The sequence below is a fragment of the Ahaetulla prasina genome, chromosome 3 (genome assembly GCF_028640845.1).
Source record: "Ahaetulla prasina isolate Xishuangbanna chromosome 3, ASM2864084v1, whole genome shotgun sequence".
NCBI classification, from domain to species: Eukaryota; Metazoa; Chordata; class Lepidosauria; order Squamata; family Colubridae; genus Ahaetulla; species Ahaetulla prasina.
The window spans coordinates 116,116,671-116,135,898 of record NC_080541.1 but is presented as its reverse complement, the minus strand read 5'-3'; the positions used below and the strand labels follow the sequence as shown (position 1 = coordinate 116,135,898).

The following is a 19,228-nucleotide window of genomic DNA, read 5'->3' as shown; positions in this document are numbered from 1 at the left end:
GTTTTATAGATGGCACTTAGATCCCAAAAAATTATCATGTATGTATCCTAATATCCAAGCGAAATGTTGGAGGTGTGATTGTGATGATGCTACATATTTTCATATTTGGTGGACTTGCAAGAAAATTAAGGTCTTTTGGATAAGAATTTGGTGGATTATTCAAAATGTACTGAAGAAGAAGATAAAGTTCCTGCCACAATTTTTCCTTTTGGGAATTATAACGGATTGTACAGGGATTGAGACTAAATTGATTCTGAACTTAATAACAGCAGCAAGACTGTTGATTGGACAATACTGGAAGAAAGAAGAGATACCTACAATAGAAGAATGGATATTGAAAGTTATTAATTTGGCTGAGATGGCTAAAATCTCAGCGTTTTAAAAGACAATACGCAGGAAAGATATTTAATTGAATGGAAAAATGGATTGATTATCTACAAAACAGATATCAGATTAAGAAATATCAGATTGCCTTTGAATAATTAGAAAGTTATTTTATGTAATGGGAGGGGTTGGGAGATGAAAAGCTTTGGATGTGGTTATTTGGATTGGAAGGGAAAATTTTATTCTATGTTTGGTTTATGTATAACTTTACCTTGTGATTGACCCGGGAAGCCGGGGGTGGGGAGGAGGGGGTGTTTTTGTTTTTGGGAGGGAGGGGGAAAAAAGGGGGGAAAATGTTTTTGTTTTTTTAAAACTCTTTCAATAAAAATAAAATAAAATAAAGAGCTGTTAATGGTTCTCCTGCGTTGCCTCACTTCTTGTCGTTGTTTTGCAAATACAACATCAGCGATGAGGATTTTGTTAGCGGAGATCACAGGGGAACAAAGCCATTCATGAGAGCTAGCCAGAGAGCAGAGCCAAGGCAACAAGACATTGCAGGACTAAATTGCCTCAGGCAAGTCTCTTTGATCAATGGCCACTCTTTCCACATTCGCTCCATTCGATCAGGCGAAGGAATCCTGGGACTGCTTTGTAGACAGGGTCCATTGTTTCCTGGCCGCAAATGACTGCAAGAGACTTCCCGATGACAGGAAATTAGCAGTATTCCTTAGTATATGCGGGCATGACATGTTTGAAACAGCCCGAGCACTGTTGGCACCTCAAAATGTTCAGGATGTACCATGGGGGGTGTTATTAGATAAGCTGAAGGGACATTATGCTCCCTTGCCCTCAAGAGTTGCCAGGCGCCATGCCTTCAGGCACAGGTACCAGAATGAGGGAGAGTCTATAAGTCAATACACAGTAGCGTTAAGGAAGGCTGCCCTTTTTTGTGAGTTTAGTGACCTGGAGGATATCTTCTGGATCAATTTATTTGTGGTATCAGGGATATCGAATTGCAGCACCGCCTACTGGCCAGAACAGATATCACTTTTCAAACTGCAATAGATGAGGCTCAAGCCTCAGAACTGTCTGCTAAGTCAGTTTCTGAAATAAGGAAGCCTTTCAGCACTGCTGCAGCTGCTAAACCAGCCACAGTGCATCAGCAGGAGATGGTTTCTGATCAGTTCTCAGAGGAAGAGATAAGCCGTCTTAATTCAAGTTCTAGGAAGGGTTGGGTGACAGAGGAAAAAAAGCCACAGAATCCATGCTTAGGTTGTGGAGGAAACCACCACCGTTCTTTGTGTAAATTTAAGAACGTGGAATGTCAGCGTTGTGGCAAGAAGGGCCACCTCAATAGAGTCTGTAGGGCCACGCTGCCCTCAATTTCCAACCCTGCAAAACAGCATACTAATTTCAACCCTGTGAGACCCAATCGTGATGCACGGCAGCGAGATAGGGCTGAACAGATTGAGGAAGATTGTTTCTCTATTCACTGGGGCACAGAACAGGGGGAAACCAGAGTAAGTCATGCCAGGTTGGGACTTAGGAAAAATTTTTTCCTCACAATCCATATTGGGAATAAACTGTGTAGAATGGAGATTGACACGGGATCTTCTGTGTCTATCATAGCGTGGCACACCATTTCCCGCTTAGTGCCCTCCCTTAAAAAACACCAATTAGATCAGGCTCGACTAAAGCTTCGTGATTACCAAGGTAATCACATTCCCATTTTGGGTTCCGGGTATTTTCAAGTTCAATATAAGAACTTTAACGATCGCCTTAGAATCATAGTTGTTGATGGCATTCTCCCCTCTCTGCTAGGTCTGGAGTTGTTCGATGCATTGGGTTTGGCCATAACAGGCATACATGCTCTTGCATCAGACCACTTCTCTGATCTCTTCCAGGAATTCTCTGATGTCTTCAGTAAGGAATTAGGCAAATACAAGGGGTCTCCCATCTCATTAAATCTAGATCCCTCAATAGCTCCTATTCGCCTTAAGCCTCGCAGGGTTCCTTTCGCCCTTTGCACTAAAGTTGATCAGGAAATTGACAAATTATTGGCGCAAGGTATACTACAACCAGTGGACCATGCTCGCTGGGAGATGCCTATAGTGATCCCCATTAAGGCCGATGGATCGATAAAGATCTACGCAGACTACAAGGCCACACTCAACAAGGCACTACAGGTTAACCCGTATCCTGTTCTGATGGTCCAACACCTTCTGCATTCATTGGGCTGCGGCAGCATATTCGCTAAGCTCGATATGGCACAGGCCTATCAGCAGCTTGAGGTAGATGATGAGTCCGTGGAGGTGCAGACGATCGTGACTCACCGTGGTGCCTTCAAATGCCGCCGGCTGCAATTCGGGGTCTGTGTGGCCCCCGGCATTTTTCAATGCCTGATGGAGAGACTTTTACATGGGTTGCCGGGGGTCATCCCCTATTTTGACGACATCTTTATGTCAGCCATCAATGAAGCTGAGTTGCTACACCGCCTCCGTGCCGTTTTGATCCGTTTCCAGAAGGCTGGCTTTAAACTAAAGCGTGAAAAGTGCATACTGGGCGTTCGCCAGGTCGAATTTCTTGGGTTTCTTGTCAATGAGCGAGGTCTGCACCCTACCCCCGCAAAGGTATGTGCAGTACAACAGGCTCCTACACCCACAACTAAGACTGAACTGTAGGCTTTCCTTGGCTCCTTACCTTTTATAACTTATTCTTGCCACATAAAGCTACAGTCGCAGAACCTCTCCATTGCCTCCTCAACAGCAAGACACCTTGGAATTGGGGACGGAAAGAGGATGCAGCTTTCCAGGCAGTGAAGGCACTGCTCACGTCTGACAGTGTCCTCATGCAATACCATGCGGACTTACCTTTGCTCCTGGCATGTGATGCTTCACCCTACGGGATAGGAGCTGTCTTGAGCCACGTTCTACCAAATGGATCAGAAGCTCCTGTTGCTTATTTTTCTAGGACTTTGTCTCCAGCAGAACGTAACTATGGACAGGTAGATAAGGAGGCTTTGGCAGCCGTGGCTGGGATCAAGCGTTTTCATGATTACTTGTACGGCCGTGCATTCACGCTTGTCACTGATCACAAGCCACTCTTGGGCATCCTGGCTGGGGATCGTCAAACCTCCTCATCCTGTCGCCAAGGATGACACGATGGGTTGGGTTCTTAGCGGCATACCACTACACTTTGGTCTACAGGCCAGGCAAGGCTATTGGGCACACGGACGCATTGAGCCGTTGCCCCCTTCCAATTCCTGCAGAGGACCCTGCCCCTGCCTCATCAGTCCTGTTTATTGACGACCAGGCTATTCCAGTGTCAGCATCAGATGTGGCGAAGTTCTCTTCCAAGGACCATACCCTTCGCCAGGTGGCCAACTGGGTGAGGAGGGGGTGGCCCCTTGGGCAGTTGGCTTCCGAGTTTCAACCTTACAAGGTCAGGCAGCATGAAATTTCTATCATCAGAGGCTGCCTACTCTGGGGCTCCCGAGTGATAATTCCAGATGAGCTCCGTGGCCGCATCCTCAATGTCTTGCATGAAGGCCACCCAGGCATCGCCCGCATGAGGGTGTTAGCCCGCAGTTACCTGTGGTGGCCAAGACTAGATGGGGAAATCACTGAGTGGGTGGCTGGGTGCCCAAGGTGCCAGATCCATAGAGCAGCTCCTCCAGCGGCAGTGGCCACTGAATGGGAGATGCCAAAAAGCCCCTGGGCCCATGTCCACATGGATTTTGCCGGCCCCATCCATGGTCACATGTTGTTGATTAGCGTTGACACTTACTCTAAGTGGGTCGAGGTTGTCTCAATGACCTCTACCACCTCAGAGGCACTGATCTGTGCATTTAAGAGCGTCTTCGCCACTCATGGTTTGCCTGATGTTTTAGTGTCAGATAATGGGCCGCAGCTAACCTCAGCTGCCTTCCAAGCATACCTGGCAAAGCAGGGCATTCGCCACGCCACTATTGCTCCATTTCATCCGGCCTCGAATAGCCTGGCTGAAAGGACAGTCTGCTTAGCTAAAGAAGTCCTAGTTAAATTAGTTTCTGGAGATTGGCGAGACAAAATAGCGACCTACCTATTGGCACACCACACCACTCCATGCCCCACAACTAACCGCTGCCCGGCAGAACTGCTGATGGGCCGGCGATTGAGGACTGTGTTAGATCGTTTGCACCCTGAGTACTCGCCAGAGAAACCTCCTGATTCTAACAGTGGAGCCTGCACATTCCAAGTGGGGGATTGGGTGTATGCCCAGCATTTTGGGGGGGAACCGCGGTGGCTACCAGGTCAAATAGAAGAAGTGACTGGCCCCTGTTCATACCAGGTTCAGTTGGAAGATGGTCGCATGTGGTGGTGCCATGTGGATCAACTGCGCCGCCGCCACATGCCCCCATCCAATGTACCGCGCAACACAGATCTGGCCGCATTGAATCAGCCACCACCTGTACAAAGCAACGAGTCCCGTCCAGAAAACATGCCCAACCCTGATAGTCCAGAACTTCACCAGCTGTCGATTTACCTCAAAGGCCACATCAGGACTGATCCAACGAGTTTCCATCCAGCACAGCCAAACAAGCCCCAGAAGTTCGTGAAGTTTCTGTGCGGGTCCCATCAACAGCACCTGGTACGGTTGTACTGCGTAGGTGGAAGCGAGCCAGAAGATGCCCGGCCTACTTGGCTGATTATGCTTGTGCAATCCGGGAAGGGAGGGGTGTTGTGTTCGGCTGGAGAACACGTGACCAGTAACCAGCAGTCGATTGGTTAACCGCCGATGCTATAGCCGGCGGGAGAATTAAGGAGCTGCTATTGGCTGAGCTGTTGACAGCTCCAATATAAAAGGGCTGTCAGTATAGAGTTTGCTTGCTTGCTCACCTCAGTTAATTGTTTGTAGTTAATAAGGAGCTGTTAATGGTTCTCCTGCGTTGCCTCACTTCTTGCCGTTGTTTTGCAAATACAACACCGCAGGTGGAGGTAGAGGCCCCCAGTATCCAGGAAACTAGCCAGGCCCAGGAGGATAGGGCCATGGCTGGGCACCGGGCCATCCCAGCTGGGGTGGCAGCCAGTCAGCAGTGCCTGCAGGTGGGCTTGCAGCCCAGTGGTGCCTCAGGGGCCCCTGCCTTGGGGCAGGACTAGTTGAGGCAGAAGCTGCCCCTGTTGCAGCAGCCAAGCTCAGGTTCCAACGAGGTAGTGGTAATGGAGCCATCTGGACCTCAACCTTGACCAAAGGTTCAATCCTCCACACCAGTTCCACTCTGTGCACATTCAGGAGAAGAAACCTTTCCCTCAGCTGTTCCACCAATGAGTTGTGGCAGGCAGTCAGGTATCTCCACTCTGTGTGATCATCCCACTTCACTGCCCTCTTTGCCCTCCACTTCAGCACCTGGGCAAACGAAGTCCGAGGGGAGATCAGGGGAAACTCGGTTTCAGCTGCCTTTGATGCTCTCCTTTGCCAGACATCCTTTTTCACCTGGTAGAGTTCCCCTATCACTATTTCTTCATGCACCACTTATATTTAATTCTTGGTTTTTTCCCTTGCCATATAAACTTAGAGATATCCTCCTGCCATTGTTTAAATGGGTTGCCAGATGTGAGTATTGGTAACATCTGAAATAAAAAAAGCATATTTGGTAAAATACTCATCTTAATTACAAAGATTCTTTCTAGTAGTGATAAATGCAATTTATACAATCTTTGTAGATCCTGTTTAATATCCCTCCACAGAGGGACATAGTTATTTTCAAACAGTCTTATGTTTGTGTTTGTCAACATAACCCCTGGATATTTCACCTTTTTCTCAATCCTAAATCCCAACTTTTTATTCAATATATCACTGTTCTAAAAGGGCATATGCTTAACCAGCACTGTTGTTTTCTTTATTTATTTTAAAACCTGCAAGGTCCCAAACTCATTCAATTTCATCATCTAATGTTCTATATTATTTTTTGTGTCCTTTAGAAATACAACCAAATCATCCCCAAAAGCTCTCAATTTATAAACTTCTTAATAGTTATACCCCTTATTTTATCATCCTGTCTAATATCTCTATTCAAGACTTCTAAAACTAAAATAAACAAGAAAGGAGATAAAGGGCATCCTGTCTTGTCCCCTTTTGAATCTCACATGAATTAGTTAAATCACCATTTATGACAATTTTTGCATTCTGTGGCATGTAGATCACTTTCATTCCTTGAATAAAATTCACTCCAAAGTCTATTTCTTCCAGCACCTTAAAGCCCCAATTTAGATTGTCAAAGGCCTTTTCTGTGTCCAAAAATATTGCCTTAATCTTTCTGAAACCTCTTCTATTTTCTCAATTCTAATCAAGAATTTTGGGGTTTCTTAGTTTTTTAAAATTAGGGCTAAGATGTGTTTCTAGTTATGTAAAAAAATAATGGTAAAATATTGGTTAACTGAGCATTTTAATGCTGTAATACTAAGTCAAATAAAACTTTCTGATCACTAATACTGTCAGGTTTGTCCCAGCTTGAGCATTTAGGAACAAAAGGCCCTTGACTCCATTTGTAGCAAAGGTATACTTTTACTAAAGCCAAGTGATTACAAAATAAGCAAAGCTGAATGTTAATATTCCCACTCAAATGCCTTTTCTCTATTTCCCGGGCCTTCCACCCTTGACCAGTTCATGAGTGTCCAATAATATTCATATATGGTGTTTTGATAAAAACTTTGAGGTTCAGCGTCTCTTTGGTGTAGTTTTGCAATCTGGAACTGAACACACTCAAAACCGTAGAAATGGTGGTAGACTTTAGGAGAAACCCTTCCATATTTCCACCTCTCACAATACTAGACAACACAGTATCAACAGTAGAAACCTTCAAATTTCTAGGCTCTACCATATCGCAAGATCTAAAATGGACAGCTAACATCAAAAACATCATCAAAAAAGGACAGCAAAGAATGTCCTTTCTGTGCCAACTCAGAAAGCTCAAACTGCCCAAGGAGCTGCTGATCCAGTTCTACAGAGGAATTATTGAGTCTGTCATTTGTACCTCTATAACTGTCTGGTTCGGTTCTACAACCCAACAAGACAGACACAGACTTCAGAGGATAATTAGAACTGCAGAAAAAATAATTGCTACCAACCTGCCTTCCACTGAGGACCTGTATACTGCACGAACCAAAAAGAGGGCCATGAAAATATTTAAAGATCCCTCACATCCTGGACATAAACTGTTTCACCTCCTATCCTCAAAACGACGCTATAGAGCACTGCACACTAGAACAACTAGACACAAGAACATTTTTCCCCGAACTCCCTTACTCTGCTAAACAAATAATTCCCTCAACACTGTCAAACTATTTACTAAATCTGCACTATTAATCTTCTCATCATTCCCATCACCCATCTCCTTCCACTTATGACTGTATGACTGTAACTTTGTTGCTGGTAATCCTTATGATTGATATTGATATTGATTGTTTCCTGATTGCTTATTTGTACCCTGTGATCACACAGAGTGGAGATACCTGACTGCCTGCCACAGCCCATTGGTGGAACAGCTGAGGGAGAGGTTTCTTCTCCTGGATGTGCACAGAGTGGAACTGGTGTGGAGGATGGAACCTTTGGTCAAGGTTGAGGTCCAGATGGCTCCATCACCACTACTTCGTTGGAACCTGAGCTTGGCTGCTGCAACAGGGGCAGCTTCTGCCTCAACTAGCCCTGCCCCAAGGCAGGGGCCCCTGAGGCACCACTGGGCTGCAAGCCCACCTGCAGGCACTGTTGACTGGCTGCCATCCCAGCTGGGATGGCCCGGTGCCCAGCAATGGCCCTATCCTCCTGGGCCTGGCTAGTTTCCTGGATACTGGGGGCCTCTACCTCCACCTGCGGATCCTCTGATAATAAAGGCCACATTTGACTGAAGCCTGGAGAAACTGTCATTCCTTTTTGGACCAGATATGGGCCCAACCTAGGCCGGTATGACCCAGCCTATCCTGACAAGGTGGCAATGGTGAATGCCATGACTGCTAACCTTGAAGGGGAAGTGACGGAGTGGATGATGGGCCTCCACGATAAAGAGGCACAGGAACTGGGGAAAATACAGTAGATGACTTCCTAGAGGAGTTTAGAGCCAGTTTTGAAGATGAGACCCAAATCCGGAAAGCCAAATCAGAGATAAAGACTCTTAGACAAGGGAATCAACTGGTGGTGGAATACAACCAGGATTTCTAAAGAGTCACAGGCAAGTTAAGGCATTGGCTGGAGCAGCTACTGGTCTACCACTTCAGAAATGGCTTGAATATTCCACATCTGCCTGTTCCAGGGGATACCCAACTGGATCCGGTACTGGTATCGGATGACGAAGGTGGTGGATCTCTACATAAGAAAACACAAGAAGCAGGGTGTCCCTGAAAGTAAAAGCCATATTAGAATGGCAAGCCCCTCGAACCTGCAAGCAGCTGTAGAGCTTCCTGGGATTCACAAACTTTTACAGGCAATTTATCCCCTCCTTTGAAAAATCACCCTGCCAATCACCAAATTATTAAAAATGGGAAGAGGGGAGGAAAACCTTGACTGAGTCAGCCACTAAACTGGATGATAGAGTGCCAGGGGGCTTTTGAGGAATTGAAAAGACTGTTGGCAGAGGAGCCTGTCCTAAAACACCCCAACCCCAAGGAACCTTTCATCATCCAAGCTGATGCCAGTGATGTAGCAGTAAGGGCAGTGCTCCTCTTAAAAAACCAAGAGGGTAAACTGCAACCATGTACTTACACCTCCCGAAATCTTACCAAAACTGAGAGGTGCTGGACAGTATGAGAAAAGGAAGCTTTTGCTGTGAGATGGGCATTACTAACTTGGTGCCAGTTCCTCTAGAGGAGTAAAGTGCTTTTTGAAGTGTGGATTGATCATAAGAACTTGAATGCACTGAGATCACCCCCCAAAACCCCTCCCTGAAACAAGTCTGGTGGGCACAATACTTCAATCAATTCGACTTTGAGCTGAAGTGTATCCCGAGGGGAAGAACTTTTTAGCCAACATCTTGTCCCACATGCCACAGTAGAAGAGCAACTGAGAAGAAGTGATAAATGCCATCACCCTCCCCCCAAACAATGAGCAGCACAGATGACCCTGAGGCAGCAGGCAAGAAAGCACGTGTAGGACTCTAGTGGTGAGCTGACCCAGCAACTAAAAAGGGAGTTACAATCTGATTCATGGTTCAGGACCCATGGGGGGAAGCTGACATTGAGAGAAGGTCTGGTGTGGAAGGGGGACAAACTATGTCCCTAGTGCCCTGCAAGTCCACATCCTGCAGTAAAACAGATATTTTACAACCTATATCCTGGTGCCAAAGTGTCCTGAGATCTCCTTAATGTTGAGGAATGTTTATGACAGCCATGTGGGCTGTTTTATTTTAAAGGGAATGATGGGAATACATGCTTATCTGGTTCTCAGGGCAGCTGGTAAAGAAAACATCTTCACACTTGGCTAAAATCTGTATTCTGACTTAAGAGAGGGGTCTCTACTGCTTTAATCCTACTTGTCTTGCCTAAGGGTATTCAGACGTTGCTTTGAATCCATTGCTGTCACTTCTGCTTAATAAAAGGTTCCTTTTGAAATACTACGTTTCAAGAGTTTTTACTTTCTTAGGTCGGAAGGAAAAGCAATCCTTACAGGTTTAGATGGCATGGCTACCTATGGTATGACAAAAAAAGATTAATGTTGATTACAATAACTAGTTTGTTAGACATGCCACTGTTGGAGTGAGTGCTAACTTCCTACACCACAATAAGAGTTTGGAATAAATATAAAACAAAGTTCTCTATGATGTTGCCCCTTTGGGTGTCACCACAGGAAGCCTTTATTTGAAAAGAAATGGTGGCCAAGCCAGATTGGCTGATGTATGGTAAAATTTTATTTTTCAATTCTGGTGACCCAATACTAAAGATGGAAGAATTTGTATCAGAAGCTTATGTTTGCCATTGGTTTACTTAACAGCAATTGAAAGAAAGGTTCAAATTGGATAAAAATTGCTATGGATTTGATTTAGTTAAAAATGAGAGATTTAAATATGAATACTGAAATTGAATTTGGAAAATGAACATGTGAAACATTGTATAATTCAGTGGGCAAGGAACTTTGGATACAATGTGTTGCTTGAACGATGGGAAAACATGTAGATGAGGAGTCTAAAATTTACACTAAATTATAATCTAAAAAAGAATTTTTACAAGATGATGTATTGTTGGTATTTAACACCAGATACATTATCTAAGCTGTATAAAAGTATGTCAAATGAATGTTGGAAGTGTAAAAATAAAGAAGGGACCTTTTACTATCTATGATGAACATGTGATAAAGCAAAACAAATTTGGACTATGATTCAAATTTTAATACAGAAAAACCTGAAAATGGAGATAAATATGAAACCAGAACTTTTCCTTTTGTGTCTAATGGAAAAAAGAATTGGAGAAAAGGTTTGGGACTTTGTTACTATATATGTTGACAGCAGCAAGACTATTGTATGTGCAAAAATGGAATGACATTTCGATTCCTACTATAGAAGAAGGGTCGCAGAACCCTTTAAGACAACCTTTAAGTTGGCTTAAATGGCAAAATTGACTACTTTGCTCAAAGAAAAGAACATAAATACTTTTGTTTCCACATGGAAACCACTTCTGAACTTCATGCTTGATGTGGAAAAGAATGAAACTGTGATTTTGGGTTTCACAGATTGACTGATAGACATTTGTAGAAATGACTGGCTCGATTTCTACTATTTACTATTCTACTATTTACTATTATGGCAAAACAAAAAGTTGTGATTTGTTTTTAATGCCTTATTCTACTGTAACAGATGGAGTCAGAAGTCAATGTCTTTTTCTTTCCCTACCCTTCCTCATATTTTCCCCCTTTCCCTTTCCCCTTCACTGTCGTCCTATTTGCTTTTGCATTTTGTATTTTATAATATTTTATAATTTAATAAAATGTATTTGAGAAAATACAAGCGGTTTCAAACTAATGACAACATCGGCTGTCTTTGTATATATACCAAACCACTTGAGATTGGTGTAGCCAATCTCATTTTAGCTTACTGTGTTGTCTACCAGTCCCTGCAGTTACTTACAGTGCATCACAGAAATCTAACCAAACTAAAAAAACAATTATTAGGTCAACAAGATGATGTGTAGCCTGTTGATTATAGCCACTGTATTCTGTCTAAAATATGAAACATGGCTTTTTCCATCCAAAGGATGCACCTGAAAAGACTAGCCCACTTTTAATGCAATGGAAATCTCAAGTGAAACTTAAAACACACCCACCACTTCTTGTAGCTAGTATGAATCCACTGAAAATGCACAAAAGTAGATTAATGAGTCCTCTTCACCATTTTGTTATTTATGCAGCTAACAATCAAGGTGATACTGCCCCAGAACTCAGGAACTATTCTGTCATCACATATCATCAGAACCCTCTTGCCCACTTATCCATTCATGTTTCCATAAAGAATGTTGTGGCAGGCTTTTAACATCTAATTTCCTTTTGATTATCATCGAAAATCTATGAACAAAAGTAATTCAGTTAAATAGTTCATACAGCTGCCCTTATGACTTAGAATTTTATTCTACTGTACATGTAGAATTACGGTTAAAATTAAGCTGTATGTAAAGTTCTTTCTGGTCCTTTGTGTTACAAGTCTCCCTACAATTGGCAACCTTACTCTAGTCTACTCCACATAATTCTTGGAAGGCTCACAATAAGTAGAGTTATGAAAAGCTGGTGGGACCAGATGGACAAAAGGGTTGTTTTATTTGGGTGGGGGGGAATGTCGTAGAGGCCAGAGTTTGCTTTGTTTTGTTTTTGTTCCCCCCATAAAAAGATGGGTATTTTTAAAAATTATATTAAATTTATTTTAGGGATAATACCACTTGAGGGTGGTTTTGGGGCAACTTCAAAGCACCTCCTTCTGCATGCAATTATCTAGCATCACAACAGTGGGCGGAAGCTGTGTGAGGTTTTCAGCAGTCAACCCCAAAGTTTTTCAGCTTTGAGTGCAGTTGCTGAGTGGAAATACAGTGCAGGAAGAGAGCATTTTGATGACACAGTGTCTAAGATTATCTCAATAGCAGTGAGGGAAGAAGATTGAGTCCAAAGACTCAATGTATGCATCTTTCAGTCATGCAACAGAATCAGTATTGTGGTTATCCCCAGATCTTCTGGACAAACAACAGTGCTCTTCCTAGCTCAGACCGTCCTCCTCAAATGGGACTGTACCATTCCAGTGGAATTGTGGCAGATCAGGACATTTGTTTACCATTGCCTATGCCAGAGAAAAAAAGGCATAGACAGAATCACAGAGATGGTACACGCCTTTGTTTCCTGGTGGTATTTTTGCTGATTCTACTTGTCATCATGGGGATTGGGCTGGCAATGTTTCAGATCTTCCACCTGCAAAAGGAACTTCAAGAGGTAACATCTTAATTTGAAGTAGGGGCGAAGTACATAAGATATCTTCTCAAGTTGGGAGAATGGGTTTGGAGTTATAGAAATTTACCTAGTTATGTAAACTTTGTGGGGTGGTTTTTCTTTCCAAATATACCTGTATGTTTCTTATTTTCACAGTTTTCCAGCTCTGGCAGTGTCCCTATATCTCCTAATATGCTGAAAGGTGAGAACTCCTAGTCCTGTGAAGATTGGGAAGGTACAAAGTAAAAATTGTGTTTCCTATTCAAAGACAGTGTTTCCTGGTAATAATATACCTGAATTTCACTCCATAGCTTTGCACATCCTCTCATTATTTTCTTGAAACAATGGAATGAGTCTTGGTTAGGAAACAAATAACTGATGCAGGTTTGGAGTATAGGCAAAATGGAGAATAAGACAAGAAAGCAAATCCAAAGACTTTAAGGAACAGATTTATAAAGTACTACAGTACAGAACAGGGCTTTTCTACTTCATGCAAACTCCTGTGTGAAAGGAAAAAAGACTACCTGTTGCTTAATTTTCAGAGCCAAATTTTAATATAAAATCCCATTCTTAGTTCCACAAACTCAGCAATAAGAATCAGGGACATTTGTGGAGGAAATCATTAAAATGGCAGAGGTAATCAAAGCCCCACCCATTTCTATAACTTTTGCATATTTAAAAAGGGAAGGTTTCAGTTGCTCTGTTATATCTATCATGTTTTTTTAAATGATTTTATTCATTAATTCACTCACTCATTTAATATCTATAGCAATTTTATTACATTGTTGGTGTTCTTGACTGCTGCTACACTTTTCCTTAGTAGCAACTGCTCTTAAACTACACAGTCCCTTTCTGCCATACTATTATCCTCATGAGAATAGTTCCTGTCCCATGTTCCTTAATACATCTAAAATCCTTCTAAATGATTTCTATGCCTGGTTCTCCTTTTCCTGATCAGATAAGTCACCTAGATAAGTGAAGATAAAAAATACCACTCTGAATTTATATAAAACAACTTAAAGCCTTAGTACATAATCCTTCATTTGTTTTGACTCAGGCAACAATGAACATTTGCAGCATTTTCTTTGAAAAAAATTTTCTTTTGTTTTAAATGAAAGCCTTTGTTACTCATCCATCTGGACCAGGTTTCTGTAAAAATCATCCATGCTAATATCACAGATTTTCAGAAATTCAGATATGAATTTGAAAATCTGGGATGATTTTTTAAAAATTCACATATATTTGTTATTCTCTAATGTCATGCAACCTTCTCTATTTATGATACCTTAAAAATATAAACGTATGCATTTTCATAACTAGAGGATGACTTATTAGTAAGTATTTTTCATTGGTGTTTGTGCTGTTATTAAGTTCGTTTTGGCAGAACATGCCAATATAATTTTACTGGAATGCATAACATTTCCTAGTCTAGACCAGTCCAGATTTCCTCATATAATATATCAAGTTATTTGAGGCAATCTGTGCTGCTTCTTTGGGAAATCAAGTTTCGGCTTCTTTAGGAGACTGCTTTATGATGAGACAGAATCAGGGGTGAAATCTACTTACTTTCCCTACCAGTTCGGAAGTGCACGCGCTGTGTGCACCCACTCACCCTGCTCACACGCGCATCATCATCACATCCAATTTTTGATCCTCTGCGCATGCACAGAAGACTTTGGGCATGTGTAGAGGGTTAAAAACAGGAAGTAACGATGTCCAGGTGGGTGGGCGGAGCCTCATGTTGCTGCTGCTACCGGTTTGCCAAACCACATGCTGCTGGCACTACCAGCTCACGTGAGCTGGACAGAACCGGCAGGATTTCACCACTGGACAGAATCCAATTACCGTATATACTCGAGTATAAGCCGAGTTTTTCAGCATGTTTTTTGTGCTGAAAAACGTCCCCTCGGCTTATACTCGAGTATATACGGCTTATACTCGAGTTTTTTTTCTTTTTCTTTTTTTCACATTATACCGGATGGTGCAAACTTGCCGGGCTTTTGCATTAGCGCGGGGAAGCCCTGCCGGTGCAGTGAGAGGGCGGGGCGGGGGAGCCGCCAGCCTTCTCGGCTGAGGGAGGGAGGCTTTCCCTGACCGGTAGCTGCCTCATTTCCCTCCCTCGGCTTATACTCGAGTCCCCAGTTTACCCCAGTTTTTTGGGGTAAAATTGGGGACCTCGGCTTATACTCGGATCGGCTTATATTCGAGTATATACGGTAGGTTCCATCTTGAGCTTTCCACTTTTCCTCTATTCATCTTCTGAATCACCCTCCTGATGGAACCAAACAGTCATGAACTACTTTTTTTCTCTTCTGCTGCAATGTAGGAGTTCTGAACAGAACAGCAGAAAAGAAAGTCAAGAGGAGTGCACATTTAACAGGTAGGCATCAAAAACACATATTGCTGATGCATCTAATTCTCTTCCCCTGCTCCCACACCTTACCCCCAGAAGGCTTTGTTCCCTTTGTGGGTTTGAAACCTTGCCCATGCCTTGTTGTCAAATTGTTAGCTTGGTCATCAGATCAGAAAAGTTCAAGAGGCAAATACCTTTCAACATTGTACAGCATCAATATTGTCATTTTCCATTTTTAACATAATATAACTTACCAAGGAGCAATTCCAAACCCGGAGGAGTTTTCCTGGGAACAGATTTGAAAAAAGTATGGGCTTTTTAAATCTGCAACCAAAGATTCTCTGCATGTTTGCTAAGGAAAGTGAGAAGCTTCCACCTCAGAGTAGCAGGATGTTGCCTAACATTCTTATCTTGACCACACTTGGAATACTGCATCCAGTTCTGGTCACGATACAAAAACAAATTTGAGATTCTAGAAAGAGTGCATAGAATACCAGTAATGATAATTGGAGGACTGGAGGTTAAACTGAACGATGAATGGTTGCAGGAACTAGGCATGTCCAGTCTAACAAAGAGAAGGACTGGGGTGACATGAAACAGTCTTCCAGTATTTGAGAGGCTGCTACAAAAAGAGGGGGTCAACCCAGTGGTGAAATTCAAAAATTTTCCCTACCGGTTCTGTGGGTGTGGCTTGGTGGATGTTGCTTGGTGGGCATGGCTTAGTGGTCAAGTGACTGGGTGGGTGTGGCTTGGTGGGCATGTGACCGGGAAAATCAACTATTACACTTTACACAAAAATAACAGAAAAGCTACACAACTGACTCACACAATGCAAAAGCAGCTGGACTTCACACAAAATGGCCCCTGCAACAAGCAGGAACCTCACAGAATCACAGAGAGCTCAAAAACAAATTATCACACTTTACACAAAAATACTGGTTTTGACAATCACGCGGCACAGCTGATTGTCACAGCTGATAGTCGGAACATTTTAAAAACTTTTTAAAAACATTTTTTACTACCTGTTCACCCGAACTGGTAGTAAAAAAATGCTTTAAAAAGTTTTTTAAAAGTTCCAACAATCAGCTGTGTTGTGTGTTCATTGGAACTTTTTTTAATTTTTTAAAGCAGCATTTTTACTACCAGTTGGGCGAACTGGCCCAAACCAGTAGCATTTCATCCCTGGGACAACCTGTTTTCCAAAGTACCATAAGTCAACAGAAGAAGCAATGGATGGAAACTAATCAAGAAGAGAAGTAACCTAGGAGAAATTTCCTAACAGTGAGAACAATTAACCAGTGGAATGGGTTACCTTCAGAAGTTGTAGATGTTCCATCACTAGAGACTTTTAAGAAGAGACTGGACAGCTTGAACAAGGGGTTAGACTAGAAGACCTCTGTTGTCCCTGCCAACTCTGTTATTCTGTTATTCATTATTTGAGGTGCTGTCATAGCGAAAGGGGGTGCAATGACTCATTGGTTAAAAACTCTGAGCTTGTCAGCTGGAGAGCTGACAGCCCAGATTCGAGACCTCAGCTTCCATGCAATGGGGTGAGTTCCCGTTACTTGCCCCAGCCCCTACCCACCTAGAAGTTTGAAAACATGCAAATGCAGGTAGATTAACGGATACCACTTCAGTGGGAAGGTAACAGGATTACATGTGCCTTTGGCATATAGTCTTGCTGTCCAAATGACCACAGAAAATGCCTTCAGACAATATTGGCTCTCTCGGCCAAGAAACCGATATGAGCACTGTATCCTAGAATCGGGTACAGCTGACAAGGAAATCTTTACCTTTACATAGAGAACATACTCTATTCTCTATTCTCTAAACACCTGAGGGCAGGACAAGAGTGATCCAACCTAGAATTAAGGAGAAATGTCTGACAGTGAGAACAATTAATCATTGGAATGGCTTGCTTCCAAAACTTATGGGTAGTTCATCACTGGAGATTTTTTAAAAAAAGATCGGACAGTCATTTTTCCAGAATAGTGTAGGGTATCCTGGTCGAGCAGGGGGTTGGGCTAAAAGACTTCCAGGTTCCCTTTCAACTCTATTATTCTGTATTCTATTCTTCCTATTGCAGATAGCATTTGACAAGGTTAACCTGCACATAAGGTAGTACTAGTTTATAAGTAGGATGACCCATCCCAACCAATAGAAGAACCAACTATTTTTGTTGCCTGTTAACATTCCACATCCTTTTTAAAAAACTTGTAACAAGTTGTCCTAGAAAGAAAGGACAAGGTTTAATAGTGGTGCAGTGATTAGAGTGCAGTACTGCAGGCTACTTCTGCTGACTGCCGGCTGCCTGCAATTTGGCAGTTCAAATCTCACCAGGCTCAAGGTTGACTCAGCCTTCCATCCTTCCGAGGTGGATAAAATGAGGATCCAGATTGTTGGAGGCAATATGCTGACTCTGTAAACCGCTTAGAGAGAGCTGTAAAAAGCACTATGAAGTGGTATATAAGTGCTATTGTTAGTACTAAGAGCTATCGAAACTATATGGACACTTTACTCCCCATGCAGAAGATCAGCCTTTGTACTCTATTGAAGAAAGGCAATTTGAGAGTATTAACACCATTTTTTCCTCCCCATCCTGTTCCCATCCCACAAATTGCCTGCACATGAATCTTTACTGGGTTCAACTGAATGTTGTAATAAGTGACCCACTCTACATATGAAGATTCTACCAAATATGGGTAAGCAAAAGGATTCCTTTCTGAATATTGTCTAAGCTCAGGGTGTCAAACCGGTGCCCCATGGGCCAGATGCATCACGCACAGGCCACGCCCACCCATAAATGGGAAAAATGTCATGAAACGTCATGTGATGGAAACATGATGAGGCGAGTTTGACACCCATGATCTAAGGAATCATTGCATGGCAATAACCTAGTATGCAGTGGATTGCTATTTGGAGCATTTCAACTGAGGCCAAAACTAGTTCAAGTTGCTGTGGATGCTGTGAGATGCAGGTAATATGCTTATAACAAGAGTTAAGCATAATAACCAGGAGTGAGTTTCAAGACATCTGAAACAAGAAACAAAGCAGCCAGGAGAAGGATCCACTTGGGAGTAGCTGTGAAATTCCAGCCAGTTGGCTGGAATTATAAGATTCATTTGACCTGAAGAAAGGAAGAAATGTACAAATGTTTTGGCACCTAGGCTGATAGGGGAATGGGGTCCCAGAGCAAATGCTACTGATTGCATGAAATCACTCCCATTTTCATCATGATATTTCATGTTTCTCTAGGCAAAGTAATTCAGCAATCTCATCCCATGGAGTGGGAGACTACCCATGGACATGCCTTCCTCTCTGGGGTCCAGTACAAGAACAGGGGTCTAATGATCGATGAAACTGGGCTCTACTTTATTTACTCCAAAGTGTTCTTCCGAGGCCAGACCTGCACTTCCCAGCCACTTGACCACATAGTTTTCAAGAGAAATCCATCTTATCCTGACAACCAAGTCCTGATGGAGAACAGAAAGATGAACTATTGTGTGACAATGCACATGTGGGGCAAAAATAGCTATTTGGGGGCCTTATTCAATCTTTCCAGGCAGGACAGTGTGTATGTGAGTGTCTCTGAACCCACATTGGTAAGTTCTGAAGAGTCAAAAACCTTTTTTGGCTTATATATGCTTTAAAAAAACAGTTAATAGCACTTTCATCAAGGTATTCATTGGAGTCTTCTGAACAGCATTTGGAACAGCAGAACTGGAACTATTATGTACTTCCCATTTGCAATCCTGCTCGATTGCTTCAAGGCCATATACTGATTGGCAAGACTAACAGGAAATCTTCAACTCCAAATACTGTCCAAGACTGATATAGGAAGTTTTGTATGGATTGTGCAGCTAAGTTGTAAAACGAAAGATTTTTTTTTGTCATTTGCACCCTGAATCAGTTACAATTCAGCAACTATTCTTTTCTAAGGTTATTTTTTTTATGCTGCTTACTTTCTGATTCATCATTTTTGATGTGAAAATATATTATATTTAATTTCTTGAGGGGGAAAGAGATTTTTTGACTTCCAGATTCTTTGAGGACTCACAATCCCATTACTAAATGCAACTTTAAAAGTTATAATTATAGTCTCAATATTTGTGTCAGCTTTTAAGC

General features: G+C 42.6%; 1 protein-coding gene across 1 annotated transcript; it reads left to right on the top strand.

Moving 5' to 3' along the window:
- Positions 1–12,364: 12,364 nt before the first annotated feature.
- On the top strand, positions 12,365–18,753 carry FASLG (Fas ligand). The gene is made up of 4 exons (XM_058175861.1): positions 12,365–12,753; positions 12,907–12,952; positions 15,077–15,130; positions 18,359–18,753. Exons 1-4 carry the CDS (start codon positions 12,448–12,450, stop codon positions 18,751–18,753), a joined length of 801 nt encoding a protein of 266 aa, XP_058031844.1. The 5' UTR covers positions 12,365–12,447.
- Positions 18,754–19,228: the final 475 nt, after the last annotated feature.

Excerpts from the sequence above, each read along its gene's own strand:
- FASLG (XM_058175861.1), top strand. The coding sequence starts at position 12,448 with ATGCATCTTTCAGTCATGCAACAGAATCAGTATTGTGGTTATCCCCAG. Across the intron at positions 12,953-15,076 it reads ATCTCCTAATATGCTGAAAG|GAGTTCTGAACAGAACAGCA; the intron begins GTGAGAACTCCT and ends GCTGCAATGTAG. Across the intron at positions 15,131-18,358 it reads GAGGAGTGCACATTTAACAG|GCAAAGTAATTCAGCAATCT; the intron begins GTAGGCATCAAA and ends ATGTTTCTCTAG.